At 34.9% G+C, this 17286-nt stretch overlaps 3 protein-coding genes across 14 annotated transcripts in view; 1 reads left to right on the top strand and 2 right to left on the bottom strand.

Moving 5' to 3' along the window:
- Nucleotides 1–169: 169 nt before the first annotated feature.
- Nucleotides 170–3677, bottom strand: LOC125650428 (tRNA (adenine(58)-N(1))-methyltransferase catalytic subunit TRMT61A-like). The gene is made up of 3 exons (XM_048878732.2): nucleotides 3311–3677; nucleotides 1246–1512; nucleotides 170–729 (listed from the first exon to the last, which is right to left on the bottom strand). The coding sequence occupies exons 1-3, from the start codon at nucleotides 3633–3635 to the stop codon at nucleotides 272–274; spliced, it is 1050 nt and encodes a 349-aa protein (XP_048734689.2). The 5' UTR covers nucleotides 3636–3677; the 3' UTR covers nucleotides 170–271.
- A 587-nt stretch (nucleotides 3678–4264) lies between these two features.
- Nucleotides 4265–14166, top strand: LOC125649412 (uncharacterized). The gene is made up of 10 exons (XM_048876957.2): nucleotides 4265–4721; nucleotides 6297–6455; nucleotides 6870–7041; nucleotides 7555–7715; nucleotides 9944–10249; nucleotides 11252–11673; nucleotides 11849–12024; nucleotides 12153–12297; nucleotides 13552–13662; nucleotides 13748–14166. Exons 1-10 carry the CDS (start codon nucleotides 4533–4535, stop codon nucleotides 13788–13790), a joined length of 1884 nt encoding a protein of 627 aa, XP_048732914.2. The 5' UTR covers nucleotides 4265–4532; the 3' UTR covers nucleotides 13791–14166.
- LOC125649411 (HEAT repeat-containing protein 5B-like) overlaps nucleotides 13872–17286 on the bottom strand; it is a 40788-nt gene continuing 37373 nt past the window's right edge. For all 12 annotated transcript variants that reach the window (XM_048876950.2, XM_048876955.2, XM_048876953.2 and 9 more), the window contains 3 exons: nucleotides 15822–15973; nucleotides 15308–15521; nucleotides 13872–15059 (listed from right to left, as the gene is read on the bottom strand). In XM_048876950.2, the coding sequence (XP_048732907.2) occupies nucleotides 14722–15059; nucleotides 15308–15521; nucleotides 15822–15973 (704 nt within the window). In that variant the 3' untranslated portion in view covers nucleotides 13872–14721. The remainder of the gene's footprint in view (nucleotides 15060–15307; nucleotides 15522–15821; nucleotides 15974–17286) is intronic.

Raw genomic sequence — 17286 nt, 5'->3', positions numbered from 1 at the left:
AAGTCGAGTATCGCAGCCCATGCACCGATGCCTTACACCTAACTTTCCATATTTTTAAAAAAAAAATTTTTGAGAAATCTGATGGAAACTTTTGGAGATGAGTGTATCTTGTGAAAAAAAAAAAGAACTGAAAACACAACTTGCTGGCCGAATAATGACTATAAAGACCTTCCAATAAAGGTGGTTTATGATTATTGAAAGCACATCACATGTACATTTACCATGAAGAAAAATGTTGAAATTATTTGACAGTGGTCTAGTAAAATAGTAGCTACAATGGATAAAGTGTGGCAAAAGTCAAATATCCAGTGTGTCCTGGCATTTTTCCAAATGAAACCCCAGATTTAAAAGAGAAGTTTGCAGCAGTTTTTTTACCGATGTAGTCCCATTCAGGAGTATCCAAGACTTCGGCAGTTTGACCTTTGTCTTTGGAGTTGCAAATTGTTATTTTCTTGCCACCAGATTTCCCACACTGTAAAGATTTCTCTGCAGACTCGCTTGGTGAGTCTGAGTCCATGTCCTCCTGTTCAGATTTTGTACTTTTCTGCTGAGGCAGTGACTTTGAATTTTCTTTGGAAAACTCGGGGTTAGGCAAATTAATTGTTCTCACATCATAATTTCTGACGAGACACTCCATTGTTGAAATTTCTTCAAATCCCAACTCTGCCAAGCATGCACAGGTCTTCTGGACTTGTTCAATACAAGGTGAAAAGGAACAGATCCTTCCTCCTGGACAGCAGAAAAGAAATTCAATGCAAGGGATCAACATACATGCAATGTTAAAGAATATGTACTGTAAAAGATGCATACATGTATTAAATATTAATTAATCTTTTGTAAGTTTACATGTTTCAAAACTAGAATCTGATTTCTTGGTTATACATGTAGACATAAAATGAAAGCAGTTAAATCTACTTTTAATAACTGATAAATTTATTTTGACAAACTAGCAACTTCAAATTAACGAAATTTGGGGTTCAAACAAAAATCTGTCATGAACATCCACAACTAGCAATAAAGTATTTATACCAAATATCAAAAGTAGGTTGGGTAAGGCTTGTATGTCAAATATCCATTTCTAAATTTTCATTTGTCAATTTCACAAAAATTAGCTTTAAAAAAGAATTCTTGGAGATTTTAAGTCTTTCTTCTACAAACACTCAAAGTATAATATCCTGCATCTTTTATTTCTATCCACTTTAAATTCACAAAGCAGAATGTAAGAAGTACATCTGATGAACCCACCTAGCTTTTTCAAAGCTTTTTTGGCACTTGGTAGAGCATCCCAAGGAACTGGTAAATCTAGGAATACTGCATCAGCAACATCCTCCAGGTCAAAGCCAAACTTACAGACATCTTTATGAGTCACAGTGACATAGTCCGAGAGTCCATGATCCTTCAGTTCCTCCTCTGCTTTCTGTGCTCTTTCTTTGTGAAATTCAAATGTATAGAGATGACCATTTGGCAAAATGGACCTAATGATGGAGTGAGATAGGGATGCACTTCCTGTACCTAAAAAAGTAAAGTTAAACTGTGAAGTGAAGTGGTCACTAACCCATGTAATCTTCACTTGAATGATCAGGTGAAAATTTGTTTAAAACATCCACAAAAAAAACCCAACAAAACTAGTTCATAAGCAATGCAAAATGGGTTCCCTAGTATATACTGTTCAATCTGAATCATCATATTACCAATTTAGAGCAGCTTTGGCTGATCTCTCTGGAACTCTACACTAATTATGGAAAACCAGACAGTACACACATGATCATCAAGAATACTCAACCACTCACTTTCGTTACTCTTATAGTTACCATTACTTACCTTAAACTTAATTGTATAGCCACAAAAGGGGCATGGAACTTGCTCATTACTGACAAAACTAAAAGTTCTTTATACATACTATATTCCAATAAAAATTAACAAAGGTAAAAACAAAACTAAAATTTCATTTGTAGTGATACTTGCTTCGAATTTCAGCACCACAAAGTATAAAGGCATAATTTATATGTCCACGTGTTATATTAAAGAATGCGGGTGGTTTCGTCCCGATTACATATTCGCACCTAGTGGATTCGCACCAAGTGGTTTCGTCCCAATTTCAATGCAGGTAACATAAGGTAGAACATTGCCTTAGAGTCGAGTGGTTTCGCCCCAATGTACTAATCGAGTGATTTCGCCTCAATAATATAACAATTTTTAAAACATATCTTAAAATTATAACGATTTAACATATTTCAAAATTCACTTTCTTTAAAATGATCAACTACTTTCACTTAATTAAATATTGCTGCTTTAAGTTTATGCTATAAATTGAATTCTTCATTTTGAAATTTATATAAATATATCTAAGATTAATAAAATCACATAATAGACACACTAATTTTATCTACATAATGCTAATTCTGTTTCATATGATAATTTTAACTTACTGATTTTCCACAATGAATGCTACTTGCCATGGCAAAAATTCTTGGTATAATGATAGAAATGGACATAGTTTGGACCTTGGTAAATTAATATACTGTATAGTATTCATTAATTTCAATTCAATTGCTCATCGTTAAAAGAGAGTATGCTCTGATCAATCGTCCCAACCACTGTTGCCATATATAAACATCCAAAAATTGTTGGTATAATGATGAAAATGAACATACCTTGGGCGTCGGTAAATTAATATATAGCATTCATCCCTTAATTTCAATTCAATTGCTCATCGTTAAAGGAGAGTATGCACTGATCAATCGTTCCGACCACTGTTGCTACATACTCAATGGGGGCGAAACCACTCAGGACGAATCCACTTGGGGCGTACAGGTAAACAGGTCTTGAAGCTAACTTTTTATGTCACCAGTCCAGTCGGACTGATGGGGTTTAATTTCAACCAGTCCGCAGAAAATTTTACCAGTCCAACAGAGTTTTCCAGAAATAATAAGACATATTTCGTTAATGTTATTAAAATGAAATTAAACTCAATATGCCTCAGACAATATTGTAACACTTACATGTGGGATTTATATTTACGAATCAGATTCGTCTGATATCTACAGATCGAAGCATGTCAAATGTGTGTATAAAATTTCATAAGTATATTTTCCAAAATGATGCTTTAGAAAATTAACCAGTCTCATCGGACTGACTAAAACAAATGTCAGTCAGTCCGCCATACTTTTAACCAGTCACAGACTGACGGGCATATGTTAATTTCGAGCCCTGGGTAAAGGTGCGAATCCACTAAGTGCGAATATATAATTGGGACGAAACCACCCGTCACCATATTAAACACTGTTAAAGAGAAGATAAAGCTTTTTACCTGATTCAACTACAACAGAGCCAGGTTTGAGATCAAGTTGGTATGAAACCACACTAATATCTGTTGAGTAGAGAATTTGTGTTCTATGTGGTAAATTTGAGGTCCACAACTCAGGAGTTGGGTACAGAATATACAGGTACCCCTTTGGACACTGAACTCGGTTTCCGTAAGTCGTTCCAATGACGTCGCTGTGCCGTAAAGCGCCATATTTCGTTTGGAAAACCGAACCTCTTTTTATCTTAATGGCGTGCATATTGTCATATCCTAGGTATAGTATGACAGTGTCATTTTCTTTCACTTTTTTGTGGTATTTGTTGAAACTCATGTTGAAATTTCAACACCGGATGTTGCATATGGAACTCGGTTCAAGATAACCTGTACTGAATATATTTCGTACTTTTATGACGATTTCCTATATGTGACGATTTCCTGGATCTAAAATCATTATATATATATATATATATATATATATATATATATATATATATATATATATAGGACAGGGCAAAAACCTAGGTCTATTTCCTCTCGGTATGAAAATATATCCAGAAAGCAAACGCCTTCAGGTTACACCCCCCCCCCTTTCTAAGACTTTTAAAAAAGCAAAAACATACTTAATAATCGTCTCCAATTCTTAGAAAATTATCAATTTTAAAGTTGTCCAAATGTCCACAAACACTATTTTTTATGCTGATGCACGAACAGCGGAAAGTCGGTGTGACGTTTTAGATATATAGGCCCTGTATGAGGGCAGAAAATATAATATAATATGCTATATCATGTTTTTGTTTCACAAGAACTGAAGTTTTAAAAAATAAATACTAGTATTACCAACGATTTCATATGATCGAATTTCACATTCTATGTTACGTGTAGATCTAGTTTGTTTGTCCCTTTTTTAAAGGTCAGTATATTTTAGTTTCTTTCGCTGATTTTTTTTTTTACGTCCCTGATATTGCTTCAAAGTCAACTGCATGTTATGTAATTCTTTCAAATGCATTTTTGGACATGAGTCATTATGGGATATATATAGCTGGCCAACAACAACACGGAAATTAATTCACTTTGTGTAGAACCATCTACAAGTCAACAACTTTTTGATGTTCCTAGAAAAAGAGTCAGGAAACTATAAGTGACTTATTTTACTTCCGTGTAGTTATCTCTGTATGTAACATACTCCTATGTGAACACTACATGTATATATAGGGACCATTCACATGAAATGAGGTCCACGCCAATAAACAGAGCCGTCCGTGCTTTATTGGTTTATCTTGTTGTTTCTCTTCACAAGGGTCACGGGCTTTGTCCGAGCAAAAATGGGACCGTTGTTGACTGGTGGATTATATATCAACAACGTTCTATGCCTTTCTTTCATTTTTATGTGGACAGTACGAGCAATTCAGACATTTCGGTAAGTTTTGCAAACATTACTTTGAGAAGAAAAATTAAACTCACTCTAGTTCACATAATCATATAAACATGCATATCTCATAGGTTTCATGATTAGGGAAGAAAATACCTTGCATTTGAAACTGGAAAGGATATGTAGATCGAAACGCGGTGTTTGATAAATTTTTCGTGCATTTATGATTTACAATGCATCTGCTATGTATAACTCTCTCTCTTTCTCTCGCTCTCTCTCTCTCTCTCTCTCTCTCTCTCTCTCTCTTGGGTAGTTATAGCACAGGCACTTGTTTCTGTAAATAACTTATGACCTCTGTACACTAATAATAACACGTGTTATTATTAGTATACAGAGGTCATAAGTCATTTACAGAAACAATTGCCTGTGAGTTATAGGGACACCTATAAAAGTTTATCCAATACTTTCTTTTGATTTGTGAAAAACGTTCTTGAGAGAAAATGTCAGTAAACGCATATTCCCAAATCACTTCAATCTAAAGACAAGTGGTGTGGGGATATGTGGCGTTTATACTTGTCTTCACTAATCCAAGTTCCCGTAGGGATAAGGGTTACAATAGGTCCTCAGTACACCAAGGTTGCTTGTCGTAAGAGGCGACTAAATGGGGCGGCCTTTCGGGTAAGACCGCAAAAACCGAGGCCCTGAGTCACAGCAGTTGTGGCACGATAAAGATCTCTCCCTGCTCAATGCCCATTAGCGCCGAGCGCAGGCCTAAATTTTGCAGCCCCTCGCCGGCAATGGCGAGTGAAATATTCTCGAGAAGAATTCACCCTCCTGTGATGTCATCAGATTTTGCAAAATCAATGATTTATTTAGATTTATGCATGATAGGAGCATAAATTTTGTTGGAGTCTTTTCCTATATTTATTGTAAAAAATCTTGTTAAAAATAAATTTTTCAAAAGTTTAAGTTGTAGATGAATAATCAATGATACATTTCAAAATATTGAATCCAAGGGCAATAACTCTGTTTCCATTGGTTTCTTTATCAAGTCTATTATGCGATGATTTCCTTTATTTTTTACAGACATTTTGTATATTTTTGTGAAGATACAGTTTCATGAAATTGTTATGAATGCTACTATATCGTCATAACCAGTTTGTATGGAATTTTAATAACGCTGTTTAAGGAAAATTGCAATTTTCTGACGGTGATATATGATTCTGTTTATGTACGTCTCGCATCTTAAAAAGTGTGATGACCTATGTATTTTATTTGATAATTTGTTAGCTTTAACTCTAATGAATGGAAATAAATACACATTTTAAATTTGTATGAGATAAAACTGCGAGTATGGAGTTACCTTAAACATACACAATCAATCTTTGACGTTTAAGGCGACGTAACTGTTATAACAGAAGTTTTGTCCTTATATTGCACTTCTGTCGTCACAATGCCGATCTGTCCCTCTTTCTTTCTGTTGTGTGTATGTGCGCGCGCGCGTGTGTGCGTGTGTATGACGCTGTTACACAATGTGATTTGGAACTTGCAGAACTAATGGACTTGCGTCACGAAGTTTCCCGTTTTCTGGAATATTTTTTACAAAGTATTGCTTTTCTGTAGTTTCACAAGCCAGAGTCCCCCGACAGCGTCCTGTCCAAAGCAGCAGATCTAATTATAGATGGCGTCCTACCACAGTATTTCCTATACTCCTACGACCTCATTAACCTCATGAGAGTTTCGAAGACAGTAACTTTCCCAATGTATAGCAAATGGATGCAGGTAATGAACAAATATATGAAATTGTAATGTAACATATTATGTATATTGAAAATTCCGAGAGGGGGGGGGGGGGGAGCAAAACACAGTTGGTTTACTACGCAACTTGTAAAAGTATGTAAATGAATAAATGGGAAAAATATACAGTGATAATGATGATAAAAATGATAATAATAAATATGAAGGGGGATGGGAAGTTCAAGTAAGTTATAAAGTGGTTGTTGTTTATCTACACTGTTATAATTGATTGATTGCCCCCCCCCCCCCCTCCCGAGGGCCTTGATTGGTGAATAAACATATACATGTAAATTTATAATTAAGGTTTTCAGCATATCTTTTACGGTTAAACGATTAGCATACATGCACAATTCATAAAATGAGTGAACTTTTGAAAAGTAAAAATCTTATAATTTTCAGGGTATTTTAGCGAGTGACAGAAACACCGAAAATGGATTTTGGATTCTGCACAATAATTTTCTTTTCCCCGCCATCAGTAATGGCAAACTTCAGCCACCAACATCTTCTTCCTGGAGAAGTGTAACTATAGGAGACAGCAGCGAGGACCTCTTCTATGTGTGTCTGTCACTAGGTATCTCAATAAGAATAGTATCCCATTTTGTTTGTCCACTGTTGCTAAAGGATTTCATTTATATCCATGATATTCGCGAAAAACACCAACTTTCGATGTTCTGCACTTCATCAATTCGTAAAATATTGATACCTTAAATGGAAATGTATCATTATATGTGATATTGACTTGCAGCTGACCTAAATTCACGTGGATTCAGTTGCAGATCTGGAGTGGAGGTTTCGGGGGTCGTACCCCCACTCCACCCCCCACCCCCACCCCCACCCCCACTTTGGTTGAACATTTCTGGGGGGGGGGGGGGGGGAACACAACCAAAACGGTCATTTTGCGGTAGCAATCTTCCTACTTAGGGGCGGAAAAGGTACCATCGTGGGTCGCACCCACCCCCTCTGAAAAGTTTCTGGATCCGCCCCTGAGATTACATTTTTTCGCATGAAATTCTATTGAGATTGTGACACTACAGTATCGTATGGTATTAATTTTGTTACACTTTATACCTATATTTTCTGACAGAAACCCGTGAAAATTTGTTGGATTCTGTCAAAAACATATTAGCTGGGAATCCATTTATATACCATAAAAAGCTGACTGATCTAAAACTTGAGGAGTACTTTACCGAAATTACAGAGAAGAATCACCCCTTTTCATTACTGGCCTCTGCCAATGCATACATGGTAAGTACTGTATACATTTTCTCAAATAAATGGCTATACCGAGTACACTGTTTTCGATGTTATATCTGTCAATAATGTGCTTTTGGTTGCAGCGATGGAACCATTGATTGACAAAATCAACACGTAACAATATGGTTATATCATTTTATATTTACATTCACTGAATCTTTTCTCTTATATCTCTTTTGAAATTGACATTGCTTTCATCATACAATGAATACATGTTTGTTGCAAACTAGCTCGATTCGGTTTTCTAGTACCACCTGTCTGCATAATCATTACCAAATGTAATGTGGAGTGTTTAAAGGGTACATTGGCTGTTCCGTTTAACGTAACAAATGGGTCAACCATGATATCTTAGAACTTAATTCTAGTTTATATTTTAAAAACAACCCATAAAAACATAAATATAAACAATAAAATGTTTCATCGGGTGATGAAGGCAGCGATCATTGCAGAAAAAACTCAGTGATCTTTGATGACAAGGTTATACTGTTAAAACTAAGAAAAATAAAAGTACAATTTTTCGGACATATAGGAAGTAAAAAGACATGGTTGATTTTCTCCTTGTGCGTGATGCCTTGCTAAATTCACATTAAGGCAATGGGAAGGAGGGGGTCACTATATTTCACATCACTGTGTATACCTAGGACAGTGGAAATTGGAAACTTGACGTTAGCGGTTGCTTTTTTCATGCGGAAAAACCAGGTACCTGTAAAGTGCGATCAACGAAATCTACCGAAACGAAACCTACCAAAACGAAATAAAATCTTAATCTAACGAACAAAACATATTATATGGGCCGCTTGAAAATATTTTATTCAATCCGAGAGACCACATAAAGGGGAGGCGAATTTCATTTATATGTTGGCAACTTTCACAGAGACCTAAGAAGCTCGCCTACATTACCTTTTTTATTATTGAAATTATAAAGCTCGATTATAATTATAGTCTGTTTCGTTTGATTTTGACTTTCGTTTTGGTAGATTTCGTTACGTTTCGCACTTTACAGGTACCCGGAAAAACCTGACATTTGTGTCTTTTGTTGCACAAAACAGTCTCCCCATTAAGATCGGCCACTGCAGTATTTGTTTTATGGTGTACACACATATTTTGAGGTTACAACTAATCGTTTTGTCCCAGTTATGATCGATGTAACTTTTCATTAAATACATTACTTGGGCCTAATATGGCGCACTGCAGTGTGAAGGGAACCACAAAACTAAGATGGAATGAAGATATCTACGCGAAGTTAATAATTTCAGGTCAACGAAATGTGCGAGATCAAAAAGATAATGGGAGGTTTTTCCCCCCTGACGACTCGAATTTTCCTTTCGGACCGCTTGCTGCGCTCGCTATAATGAGAGTGGTAGATTCATATGCAGATCTATAACTATTTTTACAATATCATTATAGCACGTTACACGTAACAATACTAGTAATGTAATTATGTAATGTTATACGTAACAATACTAGTAATGTTATACGTAACAATACTAGTAATGTAATTATGTAATGTTATACGTAACAATACTAGTAATGTAATTATGTAATGTTATACGTAACAATACTAGTAATGTAATTATGTAATGTTATACGTAACAATACTAGTAATGTAATTATGTAAATGTTACACGTAACAATACTAGTAATGTAATTATGTAATGTTACACGTAACAATACTAGTAATGTAATTATGTAATGTTACACGTAACAATACTAGTAATGTAGTTATGTAATGTTATACGTAACAATACTAGTAATGTAATTATGTAATGTTACACGTAACAATACTAGTAATGTAATTATGTAATGTTATACGTAACAATACTAGTAATGTAATTATGTAATGTTACACGTAACAATACTATTAATGTAATTATGTAATGTTACACGTAACAATACTAGTAATGTAATTATGTAATGTTATACGTAACAATACTAGTAATGTAATTATGTAATGTTACACGTAACAATACTAGTAATGTAATTATGTAATGTTATACGTAACAATACTAGTAATGTAATTATGTAATGTTACACGTAACAATACTAGTAATGTAATTATGTAATGTTACACGTAACAATACTAGTAATGTAATTATGTAATGTTACACGTAACAATACTAGTAATGTAATTATGTAATGTTATACGTAACAATACTAGTAATGTAATTAGGGGAGCGGGTTTCAAATGCAGGTCTACCATTGAATGTTTTTTGCTCTAGGAATGTTTAACTGCGACAAAAGAAGCACAGCGTCATCGCTGTATGTACCAGTTTGCAACAAAAAACGTTAGGTCTATTCAGGTGTACACAAGACCAAGAGGACTTATGCAGGGCGGAAGGAAATTCTGTTACGGACACCAAACAAGTGCTTTGTTCGAGTTTTCGGACCTTGATGATTCAGGTCCAACAAATGCAATTTCATCCAATAACATGTTTGTGATTTCTGATGAAGTGACATCAGAACGGTATGGTGTCGTGTGCTTTGGACAAGATATTGCAGCAACTTCTGATACAGTGGCAGTAATGGCAAGTTTTTAAAAATTCATTCTAACCTTCATTAGAGTAGTTGAATTGTAATAGTATATCTGTAGATGAGAGAGACCATGAGTTCCAACCATAGGCAAATTGTTTTAGAAAAAAAACAAAACAAGACGTGTTTGTGAAACACGGATGCCCCGGATTACAACATTTTAGTGAATAATTTCAAAGAAGGTCAGTTTCAAGGTCAACAACTTTGGTACCAATGGAAAGGTCTTCTCACAATAAATGCACATGTTAAATATGAAAACAGTGCCTTATAGTTTAAAAGATGTTACTCATAAGAATTTCTAAAAGTAGGCCAAAGGTCAATATAACGGTTACCAGGTCAAAGATTTTGGCGTCAATGGAAAGGTTTTGCCACAATGAATACACATGCCAAGTATGAAAGTTGTACCTTTTGTGTTGTAAAAGATAAGAACACGTTTTGGAGTTTTTTTTGTGAAAACTTTCAAAAAGTGAGTCAATGTCAAGGTCACCAAATCTGGTATCGTTGGATAGGTTTTCTTGCAAAAAATGCAAATGCTTGATATAAAAACAGTGCCTCTTACGATTTGAAAGATAAGGGTTATATTAGAATTTTCTAGCTCAAAGGCCAATGGTAAAATCACCAGGTCAAAGATTTTTGTGTCAATAGAAAGGTCTTGCCACAAGAAACACACATTCCAAATATGAAAGGTCTACGGTACTTCTTATGGTGTAAAAGATATGACCAAGATTAAAGTTTTTTGCCACAGACTGACAGACGGTTAAAAAAACTAGATGCCCCATAATCTTCAATTCTAGGGGCATAAAAATAATATACCAATTACCTTACAAACCATTACTTCATACTTATGTGTTATAATACCAAAGTTGAGAGTTAAATGATTTCATCCTTGATCAGAGACAAAAGGAACTATGAGTATACATCCATGGTGAGGGCAAGTTTCATTGCAATAGGGTGGTCTACTGTTTTAAATATGTGAATGTTCAACCATAACATTGCAGATATGTGGTAAATTACCAGGATTATGGCGAACAATGGTGCAAGCTTCTCAGCTAACAAACTGGGGATGTCCAAATCACGGTTTGGGAGAGAAGGGGGATGTCAAACAAATGCAACATATGCATAAGCCACACCATCATGGAATTCCTTCTCCACTTACCCAGTCTTTTACTGCGCAAGTCAAAACCCCTGAAGTGCGGCGGCTCAAACGTGATACGACGTCACAAGAATCGTCGACCAAAACACGTCAATTGCGTTCCAAAAGAAACACGAATAAGAAACGCAGAAGATCAAAAAGAGAAGCACCAGAAGATGAAGAAAGAGAAGAATCATTCGAGCACCCAAAGAAAAAGGATGTCGATTTCAAGAAGTCGCAAAATGGCCATGAAAAGTTTTTGAAATACGAAGAAAGAGAAGATGCTGGGTAAGGATACTATAATCTCGGTTGAGATTCGGCTCGGCTGAGTCCAGATATTCAGCCGAGCCGAATCTCAACCGAGATTAAGGATACTAGTCCTCTTTTTATATATATACATCTCCCTCAACTGACTTTATAACGACATTTTTCCAGCATCTTTTGCCTCATCTTCCAATTTCAGAAAGGACAAATCTAATTCAAAATTGGAGCGTTACATGGAAATAAAAATGCCTGTTGAAAAACCATCTCGAGAAAAAGAACCTCCCAAAACAGTCATTAGGATCAACACGCTGGACGAACTGCAGAAGTCTGTTGTGGAAAATGAAAATCAACTTATTGCCATTTTCTGTAGGAAAGGTATGCGAAGGTGCAAGAGACCTGTTTTATATTGGGAATTTGAATACAGAATTTTAACTTTATTTTCATCTTGCACTGTACTGTGTACATCAATTTTACAATATTTGGGGTTTTCTTTTTACATATAGGATGCAGATATTGTGCAGCAACAGAGCCCAAATTTCAAATGTTGATTGATCATTTTAAAAAAGAACACGTAGATTTTTTCCACGTTGATGTTGGCGAGATCGATATGCCATATCAATTAGCGGTAGAATGGACCCCTTACGTTAGGTAAGTTGTATGCATTGTATTTGATACCCTTTTAACCATATTTTTCAATTTCACTCTCATCCAAAGTCATGATCTTCCTGACAAATATAACCTCTTTTGTAAATTAGCTTAAATGGCTTTTCAAATCCATTAATGAAACCTTAAGTTTGCCACCCATTAGAAGGTATCACAGTAATTCTATTAGATTGTGTAGAAAAGGATCAATTCAGGGCAACACAAAAACCTATAGGGGAGAACAATTCTTCAGAAATCATGTTTCTTTAGTTATTTTCTGTCATACAGAGATATGAATTTTTCATACTGAACCTAAAATTTATTATATAACCTTCAAAGTTAGCCTAAAGAGCATTTTCCCCATTTCTGCACCGATTTTGACATGAATTTGGGGTTTGAAGTCCTTCAAGGCAGATGTGCCCCTAAGATTTTTATTGATAAATGTAGGTTACAATCTCAAGAATAATTTACAATAGTATTTCTTGGGGGGGGGGGGGGGGGAACCTTAGGGTCGAACTTCACGAAAAACCGACAAAACATTAGGAGAACTGTTTTTGAAAACCCTTGTTTTATATTTGCAAACCTGGTTCATATTTATACGGGTATTATTTGTGCTTAGAATAGCTGTCAGCTGCACCACTGGCGGTATATGCCATGATAACTTTTTACCATGGTTTGAATCTGCCCCACACCACACTTTTCATTTAATAATTTAGTCTAAATGCATATCCATTCGAGATATATATATATATAAAGCGTTGCAAGTTTAAATTCTCTGTACAAATGCAGTAAGTGGAACTATCCTCGGTGTGGTCTATTTTATTCCAAGGACAATAATCAACCATTCTGTGTTACTCAACGGAAGCACATGTGCGATGAAAAAAAGCATGCTGGACAAGAATTGTTGTTTGCCTGTCCAGAAGATTTCTGTTCAGCAAGAGCTCAAAATGTGTAAAAATGCATGCATTATTGTAAGAGGTCTATTAAAAGTTTAAGTCTGTTCGCATACTAAAGATAAACAATCACATACATTTACTCAGCCTTAGCTCTAGAACGATTGTGGGTAAATGTTTTGTAAAGACTAAAACCAGATCCGGACTAATAGGTGTTTTTTTCACCCTAAATTGATCCTTTGTACAAAAATACCAGGTATGCTTTGCTTCCACTAAATATCAAATAATCCGTGTATACATATATAGTTTTGGTAGTGTTGATCAGTAAAGTTGAATCAAAATTCTTCTTGTCTGAATCCTTGAACAGATTTAAACCAAGGGGAGTGACTCAGTTGAGCCCTTATGAGTGGAAGGAATTCTCAGGAGAGGAGTACAACTTCCGCACAATGTACCAGTTCCTGGATGATCACCTCGAAAAGTTAGAAATATTCTAAATAGAAAAAAATAAAAAGTGTACAGTGGGTTTTCATTCTGAGAAAACAAAGTAATTTTTCTCATTTCAGAATGGAAGGAAACATTAAAATGACTCGTACTTCAAGAGGGTAGAGAGAGGATGATGAACAAAAAACTGTATACCAGCATTGGATAGCCTTTTTTGTGTGATTTTCAAACAACAAAACATTTATCTTTTAGATATTTGATATCAATTTTAATATTAGAAATTATGCAATTCTTTTATTTTCAAGATAGCCCTAATTGCATGATCATCAGCAAAGATTACAGAAAAGAAATCATATTCATAAGATTTTCATTGTGTAAAATGAATCTTAATCACAAATACGAAATGGAATTTGAAATACATTTGGTTATACACTGTTTATATACATGTAACTAAATTCTGAATATAGTTGTGTGTGCTGGATTAGAGAGAAACTTACAAATCAAACTTAATAAAAATCTAAACACGGAGTTTATAACATAATTAGTGTGATTTCACTTCCATAAAACTGGAGTTATAAGTAATGCAAATTTATTATCATTTGATAAATTGTCTGCCGAGCTATTGGCACAAAGAACACGTACATGTAGCTCAATTTTTTGTTGAAACAAGAAGGTAATTAGTCAAGTTAAAACTTCATTACGATTAACACATCACAATCAACAACAAAAAAACCAACAATAAATTGATGCTCACACTGGCTTTCTTTGATCAACTTCAAATTGCTTTCACAATGTATGTCTAGATATTTAGAGAAAATCCAAAAATATATAACATTTTTGTCAAGTTTTCTTCATGAAATTGCTTTAAAAGGGTTTAAACCCTGGTAAATCTGTAATGTTTGGCATATAAAAATATGGGTTCAGAAACCCCAAAACAAACAAAATATTTTCCTATAAACACTTCAAAATTTACTAAGCACTCGCTCCCACTTGAACACGCAAGATAACAAATAAAACATTACTAAAATGGAAATATTAGGATGTATATAATAATTGCACTATCACAGCTGGATCAACAACAATAACAAAATCATTGTCAACTTGCAGCAAAATTTCCAAAATTTGTTTTCAATGCTATGGTGGGTTTGGCAGGCTTCTGATTGAGTTTCTGTTGGAGAGCAGCAGCCTCCATTTTCCTTTGTGAAGAACTCTGAGTCTGACTGTGCTTTATTGCAAGTCCTAATCTTAATTTAAGGTCAGTATGTGATGTCATGATGTTCTTGAATTGCTCTGGATACATAGGACCTATTTTGACCAGTCTCTGTAAGCAGTCATCATGAATTGCCTGTGTAGGTTTAGAAACGGTTGTGTAGTTCTTTTCATCCACTAGAAAAGACACTAAAACTGGCAGAAACAAGGACAGCAACTGAAGCCCTGAAGAAGAAAAAACCACACACCTACTTCATATTCTGACAACAATCAAACTTAAAATCTGGTTTTTGATCCAAATCCCTCTGTAGCATTTATGTTGAATTCTCAGATATTTACATGCACCTGTGTTATTCCACAGTGACTTGTCCCATAACAAATTGGTAATGTAAAATGTTCTGTTTTAAGTTTTTAAAAACAGGCTGATTTGCTTATATAATATTGAAGGACCATGTATACAGTTAGTATCTTACTTTTATCATCTTCCGCTTTGGCTACCAGTACCTCAGCGAAATTCAGAGAGGCAGTAATGAGTGCTTGTTGGGAATCCAGCCCAGATTTATCATCTTTTAGTACAAGTAAATATTCTAAAAATTTGGCAGCCACTCCTCGTATGTAGGGTATCGCTTGTTTGGCGTCCAGTTTTTGTATCACTGACATGAACATCTGTAAACACTTTAATTGCACCTGGAAGAAAACAGGTACTGTTCATTAGTATTTTAGCCATTCCTACATATACATGATCACTGCCTACAATACAGTTTTCACAATTTCCTAAAAAAAAATGTATGATATATGCACATTATGTTGACAGTAATGCACTATATTTTTCAAGTTGAAATCAAAATAATGAATTGTGTGTATGTGATTAAATACACAAATCTCCTTTATTTTAGACATAACACAAACCCTACTCCATTACCCAGTATTCCAGTCTCTGAGAACCCGATTGTTTAAAAACTGCATTGTACAGTCACTTAAACATACCTCTTGAATGTTGGATTCCCAACAATCCCTGAAAACAGTGACACATTGTATCTGAATTGCTTGGGTCTGTGCTATCTCCTCTGGACCCCACACTAAAAACATAGTTACTGTGGCAAGAAGAGTCACCTCATCCATACCAGGCTTATCATCAACTACAAGAGAGAGAAACAACATGCATGTAAATAGCTATTAGAATCTAACAACTTCTTTCACATGGGACTGCATTACTGGAATAGTTCATTTGAACAGGAAGTATAAAATAAGTTAATGTTTTCAAAATAACCTATTGTATTATATAATTGATGACCAGGTTTGATACTAAAATATACTAGTTTATATATTTTTGGAGACAGTAACAAAACTATATATAGTCTACTCCAGATGAAATGAAATTCAGGGGACCAACCGATGATCCCCCATTTTTGAAAAAGTAATTTTTTTGATTTTGATCCTAATCTTATTACTAAACATGTAAACCTACACCAAATTAGTTAATCACATATTTATCATTCTTTAAAAAATATATATACTGTAAATAAAATGGAGTGAAAATAAATTATGTTCAATTTACATACATGTATATATACATGTACAATTACGCTGACCCAAAGTAACGATCAGTATTGGACTAAAATAAAGAGATACATTGTACTTTCGTAATCAGGGTATTTTCCCACCACCATGATGAAACTAAGATTAAGACAGTGATTAATGAACAGCAAGACCCCTATAGAACTTAATTGTTGTCATAAAAACATGCAATGAACATGTCACGGGTATAGAATTTATCTACCTGCATGATTACGGATTCAACGACCATGAAGATGCCTGATGTGAAGTAAATCAATAAACGACTATAACAGCTCAGCAGATTGTTATCGCAATTCACCTTTGAATTAGAATGCTTTGGCCGATATAGTATTGCGTTGTGTGACGACACAATTGAATCTGTTTGTAATACAATTGCGAAATGCAACAGAAACTCTCATTGGTCCATATGTATAAGTCCTCCCAAATTCCCTTAAACGGGAGTAGTCAGCATTTGAAAACATGACGACCAGATGCTAGATGAAAAAAAGCTTCAAAGGAAGAAAGAGAAAAAGTTGTATTCTTGTGTTGTTGTCTCATAAATTTAATATAAAAAAAATTCCTAACATATTTTCCTACTATACTTGTGTCCAAACATACCTTCAAATATTTATTAAAGCCCCATACGACCCAAAAACTCGATCACAACTTTTGATGATTTCGTTCGTAGACGTAGCCATGTTAGGTAGCCAGTCAATTCGAATCCCGGTCCATTTCCATATTGGCACAATAGCATCTAGATGTGTACTAATAACCCACAAATATTTTAGCTAAATTGTTTAAATAACATACCACCCCAGTCCTATTAAATGATAATTATTCAAATAGCTAAACTCACGGCAGTGCGGCTTTCATTAGTCATGAGCGGCCGCGCCGG

Source organism: Ostrea edulis, chromosome 5 (genome assembly GCF_947568905.1).
Source record: "Ostrea edulis chromosome 5, xbOstEdul1.1, whole genome shotgun sequence".
Taxonomy (NCBI): Eukaryota; Metazoa; Mollusca; class Bivalvia; order Ostreida; family Ostreidae; genus Ostrea; species Ostrea edulis.
The sequence above is the reverse complement of the archived record's forward strand: the minus strand, read 5'-3'. Positions and strand labels throughout refer to the sequence as shown.

Coding starts and splice junctions, on each gene's coding strand:
- LOC125650428 (XM_048878732.2), bottom strand. CDS start 3,635: ATGAGTTTCAACAAATACCACAAAAAAGTGAAAGAAAATGACACTGTC. Junction 1,513..3,310: donor CTCTGTTGTAGTTGAATCAG/GTAAAAAGCTTT, acceptor TTACTTTTTTAG/GTACAGGAAGTGCATCCCTA. Junction 730..1,245: donor AAAAGCTTTGAAAAAGCTAG/GTGGGTTCATCA, acceptor TCTGCTGTCCAG/GAGGAAGGATCTGTTCCTTT.
- LOC125649412 (XM_048876957.2), top strand. CDS start 4,533: ATGAGGTCCACGCCAATAAACAGAGCCGTCCGTGCTTTATTGGTTTAT. Junction 7,042..7,554: donor CTATGTGTGTCTGTCACTAG/GTATCTCAATAA, acceptor ATTTTCTGACAG/AAACCCGTGAAAATTTGTTG. Junction 12,298..13,551: donor GAATGGACCCCTTACGTTAG/GTAAGTTGTATG, acceptor ATCCTTGAACAG/ATTTAAACCAAGGGGAGTGA.